General features: G+C 34.6%; 1 protein-coding gene and 1 long non-coding RNA gene across 4 annotated transcripts; both read right to left on the bottom strand.

The window, feature by feature from the left end:
• Positions 1–1,048: 1,048 nt before the first annotated feature.
• Positions 1,049–11,275, bottom strand: LOC107227736 (leucine-rich repeat protein soc-2 homolog). The gene has a single exon (XM_046745368.1). It carries the CDS (start codon positions 11,060–11,062, stop codon positions 9,227–9,229), a length of 1,836 nt encoding a protein of 611 aa, XP_046601324.1. The 5' UTR covers positions 11,063–11,275; the 3' UTR covers positions 1,049–9,226.
• An 845-nt stretch (positions 11,276–12,120) lies between these two features.
• LOC124295441 lies at positions 12,121–14,038 on the bottom strand. Of its 3 annotated transcripts, none has more exons than XR_006905383.1 (4): positions 13,763–14,038; positions 13,489–13,607; positions 12,942–13,281; positions 12,121–12,864 (listed from the first exon to the last, which is right to left on the bottom strand). It is a non-coding gene; the product is annotated as an uncharacterized LOC124295441 (long non-coding RNA). The 3 variants fall into 3 exon arrangements; XR_006905381.1 differs by having other exon boundaries at positions 12,122–12,864; positions 13,489–13,621; XR_006905382.1 differs by having other exon boundaries at positions 12,122–12,864; positions 13,489–13,604.
• Between the last annotated feature and the right edge of the window lie 243 nt (positions 14,039–14,281).

The raw sequence follows: 14,281 nt of genomic DNA, 5'->3' as shown, positions 1-14,281 counted from the left end.
ATATTGAAAAGGTATACTAACCCGCTTAAACGCGCATTAACATCTATGTGCTAGATTTTTAAGACACCATCCATTGTAAAATTTTGTAAGTGAATCGGTATATTTCCCTAACTTCCAGCCTCTTTGCAAACATTCGATTCCGTACCCTCACCGAATGTTCTTCCCCAAGAGCGTATTATGTCCTACTGATGTTATATTTCTTTCCCACAGTCTGCGTCACTTTACACCCTGCATCCTCTCGTTATATTCACCCAGCTGCCTCGGTTCCCACACCAAGTCAGCAGGTTGATCTCGATCTATACTACAACTAGCGAGTCTCCTACATTCCCTAAGCTAGTCACTTTCATCCTAGCTTTCGCACAAGTCACTTCTAATCATGTCTCTCCGTGCCAATCCAAGCCTTTGCCTCAAGCCGATTCCATTACATTGACCACTGTTATAAATCAATTACTTGATCATTGATAATAAATAAACTGTATCAACTATCGTCTACTTCCCTTTGATCCGATCCCTTCCTTCTTTTATCATTTCCTGCATTGGGACTGGCACGTAAGTGTGTAATCGACGTGTACGGACCCTAAAATAGCCAAATAACACTTTGGCTGGGCGTAGAGTGTATTCCGATAGTCACTCATCGAGGATTACACCATCTATCCCTTTGAATATCTTCACTATTTTAACACTTGCGGTAGATTGTTAAGGTATAGCTCTTTTTGTCTTAATCCTGGGTGGCTGATCCATCTTTTCAGTTTTTGTTTTTCTTCTACGTCCTTCTTTAAAATTTAAGCATCACACAACGTAACCCAAGATAAAGATTTTTGAGGTTACTTTTAAAGCAGTTGCATTTAATTTTGATTTTGTATTTATTTTTTTTTTACGTCTATATTGTTCTATTTTTGTGTGGCAGATGTAAATTAATTCAAAAAATACACTCGTTCTGAGCAGGGCCCCTACTCGGGCTGGAAAGTCACAATTAACTCACATTACACGACCTTCATGTCCACGAATTCCCTTTCATCATAACCAAGGTGAAGAAATATAACTTCAAAAAAATTCAACATTTTAATTATTCTTAAACACAACAAAACTACATTTCGTCAGAACTTGCAAATTTTTCTCGAAAAGTGTCTTTCATTACCTTCAAAATGTGTTTTTGAACATTCTCTACGGTAGATAGGACCCGAGATATTAATTCTCACAGCGGCCCACACTCTACTTTTACAATAAAATGCAATAATTCATAACTAGAGTACACAGATTTTTTGGACCATCGAAAAATATGGATCTCCTTTTGCTACGTACATTTCACGTTAAAAAAGATTATATTGATTTAAAAAATGCAAGGTCAAAAAACACCCAAAATCAACCGATTTGAGGTGGAAATGCCCGTATGCGTCTTTCGTTCGGTGAAGTGCGACAGATTTGTGTGAAGCTTTGATTCAATTTTCTGCATGCTAGAATGATCATTTTAATAGTATTTTCAAAGTGATACACCTAAAATCACAGGAAAAATAGCTAATCCGATGGCCCCTAATAAAATTCACTCAACATCAGAGATTGATTATAAAAGGCCTAACTTTGGTGTGACGATTATAATCCACGTAACTCTACGGACCCCGATGATAAAACAATTATTTTTTGTGCTTATACACAGGAGTTGACTGTTTTATGATAGGTGTCTGTAGAGTTACTTGGATTATACAAAAATCTTTCTATCACTAATGAGATAAGGTCGAGAAAAATTTCAACATTACTTGGATTCTAATCGTCACGCCAAAGTCAGATCATCTATAATCAGCCTCATTAAAATTGAATGAATTTTATTAGGCGCCATCGATTTAAGCATACGACAATTCACGAAACGTGCTTTCAATGCTTGAGATAATTACCTAAGCTAATTAAGGCACTATAATAAGGATTCGGTACAAACAACATATTGAGTTTCAAAATTTTTTTTACTGGGATATTAAAAAAACAAGGTCGGATTTTCATAGAGAGTTAGTACAAGCTTTTCTGAAGTTGCAGTTTATTTTTAATTGAAAAATATTATTTGACAACAGATTTATTTTTAATACAGATAAGATTTTCGGCCACGATGTAGTCCAACGGCTTAGATCAAATCTCGAAATATGTTCACCCGATGGACTTAAAATTTCTACAGATTCTTGATTATAAGATTTTCTATAGGGTGATCGAATAGTTTTAAAAAATGTTCCTTATAACCAACGATTAAGGTCGTTTTTACGCCGAAATTTTTCACTAGGTCACCATTTTCCCAATTTTAATGTTATCATCAATGATCTGTCCAATTTTTAAGTCGTTCGGACAAATATATTTTGAGATTTGATCCACGCCCTTCGATCACACCGCGACCGAATATCGTTTTTGTATTAATATTAAGTACGTATTATTTTTCAATAAAAAAAAAAGAAAGTTTATAAAATATTGTATTGCGTATAAAAATCGGATTTTGTACTTCTAATACCCATGTACAAAAAAGTAAAAAAATTACCTGTTTTTTTTAACCAAATCCTTATGATATTGCCTTGACGGAGTTCTCATGCATGAATATTGTTGCCATATTGTTGGATTGCCACATAATACCTGTATATACTTACAGTGTATGTGCAGTTTACACACAATCATACATTATATACAGTAAATACAACATAAATTATAATAACAGTATAACAACAATATTAATGAATAATTCTAATATGTATTAGACATATTAATACTAATTAATCCAATCAAAGAATTCGAGTTATTCAGTAATTATCAAGTATTTTAAAAATATTCACAAATATTATGTTTTACGTGAAAGCACACAATTATATAAATAAAAACTGCAACATTTCAAAAACTCATAGCTCAACAATTTATTGAAAAAATCTAGAATTATTTGCGAGTGGTTCTCTTACGTTGATCTACTTAAGAAGGGACCGAGAACAAAAAAATTAAGTGTAATTCCTAAAGCTCGGTTGAAAATGTAAGTGTTACTATTTACCACAATATAAACGTAAGATGAGTTTTACATCTTGCATAGTTCGCATATTTACGTAAAAACTTTTTCAAGTCCTATTCTAATATCGTACAAATTTGATTTTGAAACATTGGCTTTATATGGACGACGCGGCAACATCCATTAATGATTAAGCAATAATAACGACGCACAAAAAAAAATTCAGATTAAAACAAATAAATATTACATGTGGTTGTGTCTCCAATGTTTAGTGCATAAAAATAGGACGTAAGCGTTTACTTAATTTAAGAGTTTTTTTTTATACAATTGGCTTCATTACTTTTGATTCAAACTTTTACCCGGGCATTCCATCCTGATTTTTTTTTAAACGTGAAGTTGGCATTCAAACAATGGAATTCGGGATTTGTTCTTTTCGTAATCATTTACAATTTGTTTAGGAAAGTATGCGATCATTATACAGCTTATCATTGCAAACAATAATCTAAAATATTTTTGTAAGCGTGCCAACTTCTTATACACGATATAGTACAGAGTTTGGGATGTCGTCAAAAATAGAGAAAGCTAAAACATATTACAGAGACACAGATAAAGATGACAAATAGGCTGTAACGATATACATATATATTCTTTCAAGGGATGTTTCACCGAAGCAAACACGACACCATGATTACGTATTTGGTGATTATGTACTTACTTTATACAGTGATTAAGAGAGATTACTTAACAAATAAATTTTACTTTGATTACATGATTTCTTGAGGTTACAAAGAAATTGTTATAATCCTAAATAATTTCTCATGACTACCAATGATTACCTCGACGATTATTAATGCAGAATTTTATTTTAATATTACTGATTTCAGTGCGATTTCAGAGGTTACGAAGTGATTTCGGAAATACGATATGATTTCGAATGATACATACGTCAATCGCTTGGTTGAAACACTCCTTGTATTCCTGATAAATACTGGCATATAACGATATTGAAAATAACTACACATAAGTAGGATTATTACGATAAGTTGATTACGTAAGAATGAATCGGTTTAAAATGGGGAAAAACATCAACTCAAGTGATGGGATGTAACATTAAAATTTGAATAATACATAAATCACGTAAAATTCTCATACATTTTACGATTGGACGTTATCATATACATTATTCCGTAGGTATATAAATACCTTCAATAATTCTCTTATTTTTACACATGCAGTCAATTGCAGCGACAATTTTTCTACGAATTTCAAGCCTTCATTTTCAACTCGTTATTCCAATTAAGGGTCCAGTTGAAGATGATAATAAAGCTAATACATTACATCCGCTATATATCCGTATAATGTATAATGATCCTAGCAGTATAACATGGAATAAAATTTAACAGTATATCGTATCATACGCACAACATACATATACGTTCATAATGCATATGCAAGTACAAATGTGGAACACTTCGGTAGTAAACATTTAATATGTCCATCTTGATTTCATATTTTATCATACCCGTATATATTATTTATATAAGCTGGTCGCGACATGTAGGCCAGCTGGCTAATACACAGTATTGAACATAAGTTCAGACCAAACGGTAATAGTCAATATTTTCAATAATTTTACACCATCTCTCGAAGAGTATTAACATACCTTAATACTCGTCAATTTGATATAATTTCATAATCTCTACACTCGTATTCATGTCGACTTGCTCGCTACAGTTAACGCGAGAGGGTTTCAGTCAATACGAGGGATTTAATACATATTCAATATAGCAAATTTGATAACATTCAACACACTTCTTCTTTTTCTATTATCATGTTCAACGCTATAAATGACACATAAATCTCGTACAATAAAGTTCTCAAATAAGGGTGATACTTTACTTGGTCTATTGAACATCACGTTGTATTTTTTCGTTTTTTTGATTTATTTATCCCCCTGTCGATTAACGTATTTCAGACATCGTATGCGTCAAATTCGATTTTATGCACTGTTATTAGTGCGTCAAATTGCACTATTCGACTAAATGGGTGAAATTGACTTTTACGCACTAATAACAGTGCTAAAAATCGAATTATTTTACGCATACTATATCAAAAAAATATCGAATGAAATACGTGCGTAAAATTGCATGTTTCACACTTGTTGCATAATATACTATTTCGTTGTTCAATAATCAGTATAATTAGAAAGACGGATGGATAAAAAATGACGTCTTTATTTTTTCTTGGGTATTACGTGCCTGTTACAGGTTATTACAAAGTGTGACAAAAAGAAAACAAAAACAGAACGAACTGACTGCAGCTATTTAAAAGCGAGTAATTTAAATACCCGTAAAAATTCCAGCAACGAAGATAATTGTCACAGAGAAAAGTTGTTTATAACTATAATTTTTCAATACGGAAATGACAAATCAGCAAATAATAAAAAAAATATCAACATATTTATACGACATATAAAATACGAACGAGATGTGTACTCATGGTGTATCGGTCAAGAATAGTAATATACAATTTCATATTTATATTTCATATTATAGATAACATATATACATCTACATATTTACCTATATCTATAAATATAATGCATGAAGAATTTATGGTGAAATCAAACAAGATTTTGTGATCAAATTTTTTGACTTGTTTTATTTGGTTTATTCCATTCTTCCCATCGAAAAGAATACTTGTGATTTTGTCGAAATTTTCATCTCAGTTTATTCTTCAATTGCAAATTTTCAAAAGACGACTTACTGCAAATTTTCAAATGAATGCAACTCGAAAACGAAGAAATTTAAAGCAGTCTTCAACCATAGATTCAAAAAAAAAAACATATGAATAAGTAATATCTCCTCAAAATCACCAAATTTTGAATTTTAAACAAAAAAAATCGTTTTTTATCATGATGCTCTGTTTTCATTTTTTGGCGAAAAAAAATCCTGAAAATGTGTGTTTTTCTCGAATTTCAAGATAAACGTCATTATGGGCCGATCACTTGTTTTCATTTTATTACTTACTTAAATACAAATATTACAGAGTTTAAGGAATTTTTTCGATTAAAAAAAAATTTAACTGTGCAATCAGTCATTTCCAAATCTTTATTGCATGTTGATTTATATTTGTGGTGTCCAAAAAAAACATTGTCAATAGTTTTTTTGAAAACATCAAATGTCGCTGAAGGTTTGGATGTAATTGGTTGCAGTTCCAATTTTTTTATATTACAAAAAAAAATCATTTTGGCAAACAAAAATGGGACACCACTTTTAAACTTTTTGTAGAATCGATTAAATTCAAATTTAAACAAATAATGAATGTGTAACGACCATTATTCGACTCATAATGATACGTGGCTTAAAATTCACGAAAAACCAAATACTTTTCAGGTTGTTTTTCGCAAAAAAAAGAAAACGATACCATCGTGGTGGAACAATTTTTTCGTACGTAATTGGAAAAAGTTGGTAATTTTGAGGAAATATACTATTTAATTTTTCATATTTTTTATGAATTTATGATTAATCCTCAGCTGGCACGGCGGGATACTAAACGCCCCACTCTTGCTCATACTTGTTTTAAATCAATGAAAATGGACAAAAAAATATTTCAAAAATATTAAAACCAAATTTGTTTCTATTTCTTTGGAGTTTTGAATTCTTTTCTCCAAAATAACCTGTATTATCTTTTGAAAAATAGTTTAAGGACACTCTGATCATTTTTGCAATTAAAAATAACCAATAGTTTAGTCGCGATATGAATTTTAGTGGTTGGGCGTCCCACGTATGCCAGCTGTCTTATACTGGGGAAATGTGTCAACTAATGGTCAAGACGAAAAAAGAATATCTTGACTTTCTGCAATATCCCTTCGTTTTCGAGTTATATTCGTTTGAACAGTTGAAAAAGGTGAATTTATGAAAATGAATCACTGTATAAGAAAGTAAGGCAAAAAATTCGAATACATCATGAATGCTCCTTTTGAAAGGCAAAATAGCAGTAAAGTAAAGTGAAAAATAATAATAATAATAATAAGAAGAAGAAGAAGAAGAAGAAGAAGAAGATCAACATCAACAACAACAACAACAACAACAACAACAGCAACAACAACAACAAACCTCAAAGTCTTGTCTGATTTCACAAAAAATGCCCCACGCATAATAACTGAAATTGATTGTAGAAATCATTCGATAATAGCATTTTGCGCAATAAATAGATAGGTATTGCGATTTTATAATTATATGAAAAATCGATTTACAAGACAAACAACTTGAGTATAAGGAAAATTAATAACTGAGGGAGTCAAGTCTGACTGGATAGTCACGGATTGAAGAATTAGACTATTCTCGTGCGCAACCACGTGTTTGTATACAGAGAAAATGGGGAATCCTACGTAACGTACCTTTATTAATAAGTCATTAACAGCAGCCCCAATAATCTGACCTAACTTCCTTTTACAATATTGTAAATCGTGGACAACAGTTCAAGAATTTCTAATTACACGATCTGTTTGTAAAATAACAAAAAATTAAATTTGGCCAGTTCGCCTTGACAATTGAAAGATTGTGCTACAGAATATGACTGATTTGAACACTCGCCTTACAATGAAACACATTTGCTATTGTATTCGCGGAAAAGGATGTCGTCTCTATTCTGTATTGGGCCTTTCAGCGTTTTTTTTTTTTTTTTGTTTTGTTTGTGCTTAATATGCAGATAATAATAAAACGACAGTTTTCATTCATATGAATGTTCTATTTATTGTCTTTCAAGGTAAGGCATTGACATTTGAAAATAGGGAAACAGCCGTGCATGAGAATAGTACGTAAAGTTTCAATTGATTATTTTAGCTTGGTCAAGAACTTAAATCGGCAATATAAAGTTGCAATGTAAATCTATAACATAGGTCAGTAAAATATTGAAGCTAATTCAATATTAAAATTCATTTAGGTACCCCCAAATTTTTTTTAACTGTATCAAAATTAGGGGCACTTGAGTTTTCGATCAAACTCGATTAATCCAAATTTCAGGAACATGCATGAAATGTCTGAAATGGCTACTGTTTGTTTGATTTGTACCCTCTCATTTGTCATTGTTCATTTTTCCAAAAGTGGAAAAACTGATCTTAAATTATTTCGATTTTTGGCTACTTCATTGGTATTTTCATACATACATTTTTTGCTGAATTCTTCCTAAGATTTTTTTGTTTCTTATTATAGCTTGATCGTTACAATATAGAAAGTTGATGAAGTTTAGCAATGATAACATTGGCACATTTTGGAAAATCCACATATGTACCTTAGATGTATGTACATTTTTATGGAGGCAAGTGTTTTCAAACAGATTCAAAAAGCCGTACAGATTTATTTGTACATCAATTCTTTTACGTAAAACTATGTACGAATTTTCAAGAAACATTTGTAGCGAAATTTCGTCAAATCTTTGGCGTAAGCAAGTTTTATATCAATATGTTTACGTGAATTTCTGACGAGGTCGAAGTTAGTAAAGTTATCGCAACGAAACATTGGGGCAAAGGTCACTATTTTTTGAATATTATAACGATTTTGGAGGAAGTAAGATTTCGAAATATAGTATGTTTTGTTTTATTACGGTTTACTGAGTTTCACACTATTTCAAAATCGTGAAATAACGGTTTTTTCTCAGCATGAACCGTTACAATAACATTACTAACTTCGATATGATAATTTCTTATCGACCTTCACCTTTTTTATGGGATAAATTAAAGTCCGCCTGAACCGCCAAAAATAAATTGATGTGAAATTTACAGACTTTCCATTAGCAACTGTTGCAAAATATGATCTGAAAAAATAATTATAATACACCATTGCATATAGAAGTGTTTAGTCTTTCTTTTGAAAAACCTGCACAATTTTTAACCATGTTTAATTTTCCTAACTTTCCCTAGCTTTAGTCAGTAGATACCCTTAGAAAATGTGAATAAATTATGATTTTACGAGAAAAAGAAATCATAAGTTACAGGAAGTGAACAATGCTGCAAGCGTGTCGTTACATCATAGTTAGAAGTAAATAATAAAATATCTTTATATCCACAGATTTATATTGTAGCTGGCGATAGAAAATAATTTACAAAGTAATTGTCCAATTTAATCGGCACGTTACGTAGGACAATCAATACAAATTCATACAAAGTAACTTTTTCCGTGATGGAAAAAATTAATTTCACCCATTGGAACAATATGTGATACATCAGATAACACAATCATCAATATGCATACCTAAGTCTTGTTACATTGATCTGTATGGTCCTTGCATTTTTAGAAATTGTATAACTAGCGACGGACCTCCGGCAACAATTTCGGCTGGAATTTGTGAAAGTGGACAATTCTCAATTGACATAATACTGAGGTTTGTGCACAGCGCCAGTTCGAATGGTAAATTATGTAAATTGGCATTGTCATTAACATACAAGGAATCCAAATTCTCCAAGGTTCCAATTTCTTCCGGAAGGTAATTTAAATTATTTTCCCCTACACTCAAATGAGTCAGATTAGTTAGATGTCCGATAGCTCTAGGCAAGCAAGTTACCTGATTAGACTGTAATATTAATTTCTGAAGATCTCGAAGAAACCCAATTTCATTAGGAAGAGATTCTATTTTATTTTCCTCAAGATCCAGTATACGAAGTTTCCGTAGATTGGCTATACTCGCAGGAATTCGCTTCAGCAAATTATTCGACAGGATAAGAATTTCCAAGCTCTGCAAACACTGGATGTCGTCAGGAATTTTTGTAAGTTGATTTGTCCCCAGGTTCAACTCGACCATATTAGTCCAAGTACCAATATCCAAGGGCAGAGCAGTCAACTGATTTTCCTTCATGTTCAGTTTGGTAAGATTCTTAGCCCTGGAAAAAATACCGTACGGTATTTTGTCGATCTGATTGTGCTCCAAGTTGATCGAATGAACGTTTGTGAACTGGGACGGACCTCCAGATGGATAAGCAGTGAACGCATTCCGAGACAGCGTGATCGTAGTCAAGTCTGACAGGCTTGACAGCAGGCCTTCGGGCAGTTGTGATACTTGGTTACCTTCGACGCTGAATTCGTCCATCAGTTTGCAGTTGGCAAGTGACTTTGGTATGCTAGACAATCTGTTGTACCTCAACCCGAGTCTGGTAACAGCGGTAAGATTCCCAATGGTTTCTGGTATGTCAAGTAGCTCATTGTGCTGCAAATCCAATGTAGACAACTGAACGCAATTACCTATTTCTTCAGGTAAATGCTCCAAGTGATTGTGCGATACGTCAAAGGTGATCAAATGAACTAATTTACCAATACCAGCTGGGAGTTCCCTGATTTTGTTCTCTCGCAAACTTAGCATCGTTAAATTGGTCAGGTTCCTGATGCTCTCACTGACATACCTGACACGATTAAATCGCAAAAATAAGGTAGTCAATGACGTCAACTCGTACACAACGTCCGGTATTTCACTGAGCTTGTTATGCCTCAAATCCAGAACTTTAAGAGACTTTAGATTCGCCAATGTGTCTGGTAAGCTTGTAAGCGAGTTCTCACTCAGCGCCAGTGTCTTGATATTGGTAAGGCAACCAATCTCTGGCGGCAAAGTGACCAATTTATTGCCATAGAGATAAAACTCGACGAGATGCGTAAGGTCACGCACGGTGTTTGGAAGATTTGTAATGCTCGATTTGCTGAGATCCAAACGAGTGACGCACTCGTCTCTGCATCTGATGAACTCCTTAGAAACATCCAGGTCGGCTTGTATGGGTTTACCTTTCTTGGCTGTTGGTTTTGGTTTATTCGACTCCGGGTGTTTCACTGTAACGGTTTTCTTTGTATCTGTACCAGATATGGAGGCTGTTGAAAGCTTCTTCTCCTTAGAATGTTCCTTGGTATCTCGGGACAATGGCTCGACAGTATCTGGCGTGTCACCCGCCGAGCATGTGTTCAAACCACAGCCCTCCAAATATTCAGGGATATCTTGTTCCTTCGTATAAGAAGTTGTTAGTTGCTCTTGTATGTCAGCAACGTCACTTTTTCCTTCGGCCAAACAAACCGAGGAAATGTTACTCACGCCCGATCGATGTTTATTTGACTTTTTCATTTTGCGGTGACAGCGTGCCGACTTATTAGTGTTTTTATTAGGGGCCAACTTTAACAAGAAACTTTCTTCACTCTTTTTTTTTACCACATCACATATTTTTGAAATTCTTTTTCTTCACAAGTATTGACATTTTCGACAATGCTTGCACTTTTGTGCGCAAGCGCATGAGTCGCCTTACATATAGGCTGTCTTCACCAGTGGTCTTCACAGATTCATGGACGCTCCGCAAGCTATATTTATTACCGAGCGGTATAAAGCTTGGGGGGAGTACGAGAGGTAGTGCGCCAACCATGGGTGCGTTCCGATATTAGCTTCCAGTGCTGTCAACTATCTTTTATCTTATTTGCACTGCTGAGTTCGTAGTTAGCTCTGCCTCTGTCCTAGGGAGTTTTTAGCGCTGCTAGCCAATTTTGGCACGTGTTTCATGCTCATGCGTTCCGAAACTAGCTGGCAACGCTAAAAACTCCCTAGGACAGAGGCGAAGCCAGCCCCCTGACACTCGCCACTGCTCGTATACTAAAAAATTGTACCCGTCTTGTCCCCGTTTTTTAGTTCCTATACTTGGTGCTAGTAGACTTCTGACACGCTCGCTGCCCTCGCTGACAGTTCCGTATAGTTAGCAGATAAATATAACAATTATTATTTTTTATAGTTGTTATATTTAGGGAATTATTTACGCAATTTAATGCCACTATTATTATAATTTATGACATTATATTTTGTTAATAACAAATAAAAATCTGTTCAGCATATAGTTAGCAGAAAATGATTGGATATTAAATTTTTTTCCCCCGAATCAACTGGAAATCATTTGGGAAACGCGTATATAAGGTTGAAATAATTTGCGAAATAATTGTTTTATCACAAAAACACGATAAATAAGTCGATCAATTTTTCCGGTATACCCAGTTTCTCAGTCGATATCGCATACCCGATGCGCGCAATATCGTGGGGTGTGATTTGGCTATGTTGACGCCGCTCCGTGAACGGCGTGAAAACAATGATTCCGGCTGATGAATGCCTTTGCCAAGAATTTCACAAATTGCCACGAACAGACACTTTTGGCGTCTGTTTCGTCGAGTCCAAGATTTTTTCGTGGCCGTTAACTAGATAATATTTTTGGGCATAATTCAAAGTCGAGTTGACCTACGCTCTAGAAATATTTATTGATAAAACGCGTCAAATCCAAACGAATTAAGAAACAACAAAAAGTGCGAATATTTATTATTTAGTGCACAATAGGAATATGTTTTTTCGTATAGATAAGAAACATAGACATTTTCAGTCAGTAAAACAAACATTTTTTAACAATAAATAATATTAATAATGCGATAAACTACGTGTGGAAATAAATCGATTTTTACCTAACTCGAAGGTCATCCGAGAGCGAAATTTTCATCGCAGACCCTCGACAATTACCGCATTATCATAAATTGTCCAACTCCGGATGGCCCGACGAACTCAAATGTTCTTCTAGCCGACACGATGAAACTAATGTTTCCTCGGTGAATAACTTATATGGAGCATTCCACCCAAATTCGACCAGGCTCCGACTCTCACCCTTTTCGATTCGACTCGAAATTTTGTATGTCGTTCACTCACATTAGTAGAGGCTACTATATTTTTTTTACATTTTGTTTTTCTATGAAAATCTATGAAACCCAATTCAATCAATGATATGTTCTAATTGAAAAGCGGCTTTCTGACTCCAAGTGTATTGTCTAATGATGTCTTCGATCCACTCGCTTCCGGGCTCGAATTTCGTCTTGTCCTCGTATGGACGACGTTTTTTTCGAATATCGCTGGAAACATTGTAACATCACGTTACGATTGTACAAGCTTGTGAAGAATCCCTAAAAATTCTCAACCATCAACTTACACTTTGGAAATAACAATCGAGGGCACGAATTTTCCGTTCCGAGTTGTAAGTGATATTAGGTGTCAAAAAGCGTCCGAAGGTCCATCTGGACCAATTGGTTGCATCACAGAATGTACAGATGATTAGTCGATTTCCATACACTCGGTATACTGCTCGAGACGACATTCCGATCAGTTAAGCTTTCAAACAACTGCGACATGCTCTCGAAAACATCCCGTTCGACCACCGCTGATCGATAAGAAACTCGCCCATCTTAGTCATTGGAAAAGTGAAGTTCGCACAGAAAATCAGTGTGAGAGAGACACTGTCCAAGGAATTTGCTCCATCGCTGTTGCATATTCTACAGACAAAACAAAAATTTTATTGTAATTAATACGAAGATACAGGTAAAAACAAAGCGGGTCAAAATTTTACATAAGTCAAGTCATTGAACAAACATATTTTTTTCTATCGGCAAAAATTGGTATGCAATAACTTAATATTTCGTCAACAAATTATCCGCGTTGACTCATTTAACAAAGAGAAAAAATTGTGACCAGAGATTTACCTTTGGCACCTTGAAGACAGACAGCTGCCGTCGTCCTAAGCGCTTGCAGTTTGCTCTGCTGGCATCTCGCCCAGTTCGGTAGCCTGGGTAAGAACGATATTTCTCCATTGTGCACTCTGCTACCAGAAATGAACTCAAAATGAAAATTTGTGATTACACATGACAATATATGAATTTTAACCTCACTTTCATGCTCGTTTTATTCAATCCGTAAATTACAGTTTAATAAAGTATTGAAAATAGCATATGTATTTAAAAAATACCATTTTCTCACCTGCTTAGATTTAATGTAGGGCAATCAGTCACTACACCTTACGATGCTGATTTTTATCAAAAAAATCTTTAGAAAACCCGTTTATACGCGCAAAGACGAAAAGCCAAGAATGTCGTGTAAATGCAAACCCATCTCCTCTCTTTGAAGCACTAGCGCTTCCCGTGGCTGCATTTCGAACCCAACCTTTCCTCACTTTCAGGGTCCACGTTTATAATACTTTTCCTGCAGGCGTTCGGGCTCCTTTACTGTAGGCTCCATGGTCAGATGCATGGACCTAGGCCGGTATTCAAGGTCAGTGCTTAAAGACCGGACTCGAATAAGACGGTCTTATACGAGGCCTTAAGATGGCGTTTGGTTTCATAGACATCAAACATGACGGTCTTCATCAAGTCGGTTTTATACGAAGCGTAACTTACAAGGTTGCACAGTCCAGTCTTATTTGAAATAAGCATTCTCTGGAGCACGCAACATTTCCTAGTATTATCGGAACTGTAACATCCGACCGGAACGTCCGTATGT

Source organism: Neodiprion lecontei, chromosome 1 (assembly GCF_021901455.1).
Source record: "Neodiprion lecontei isolate iyNeoLeco1 chromosome 1, iyNeoLeco1.1, whole genome shotgun sequence".
Classification (NCBI taxonomy): Eukaryota; Metazoa; Arthropoda; class Insecta; order Hymenoptera; family Diprionidae; genus Neodiprion; species Neodiprion lecontei.
The sequence above is the reverse complement of the archived record's forward strand: the minus strand, read 5'-3'. Positions and strand labels throughout refer to the sequence as shown.

What these genes read in the sequence shown, in the direction of transcription:
- LOC107227736 (XM_046745368.1), bottom strand. Translation starts at nt 11,062, where the DNA reads ATGAAAAAGTCAAATAAACATCGATCGGGCGTGAGTAACATTTCCTCG.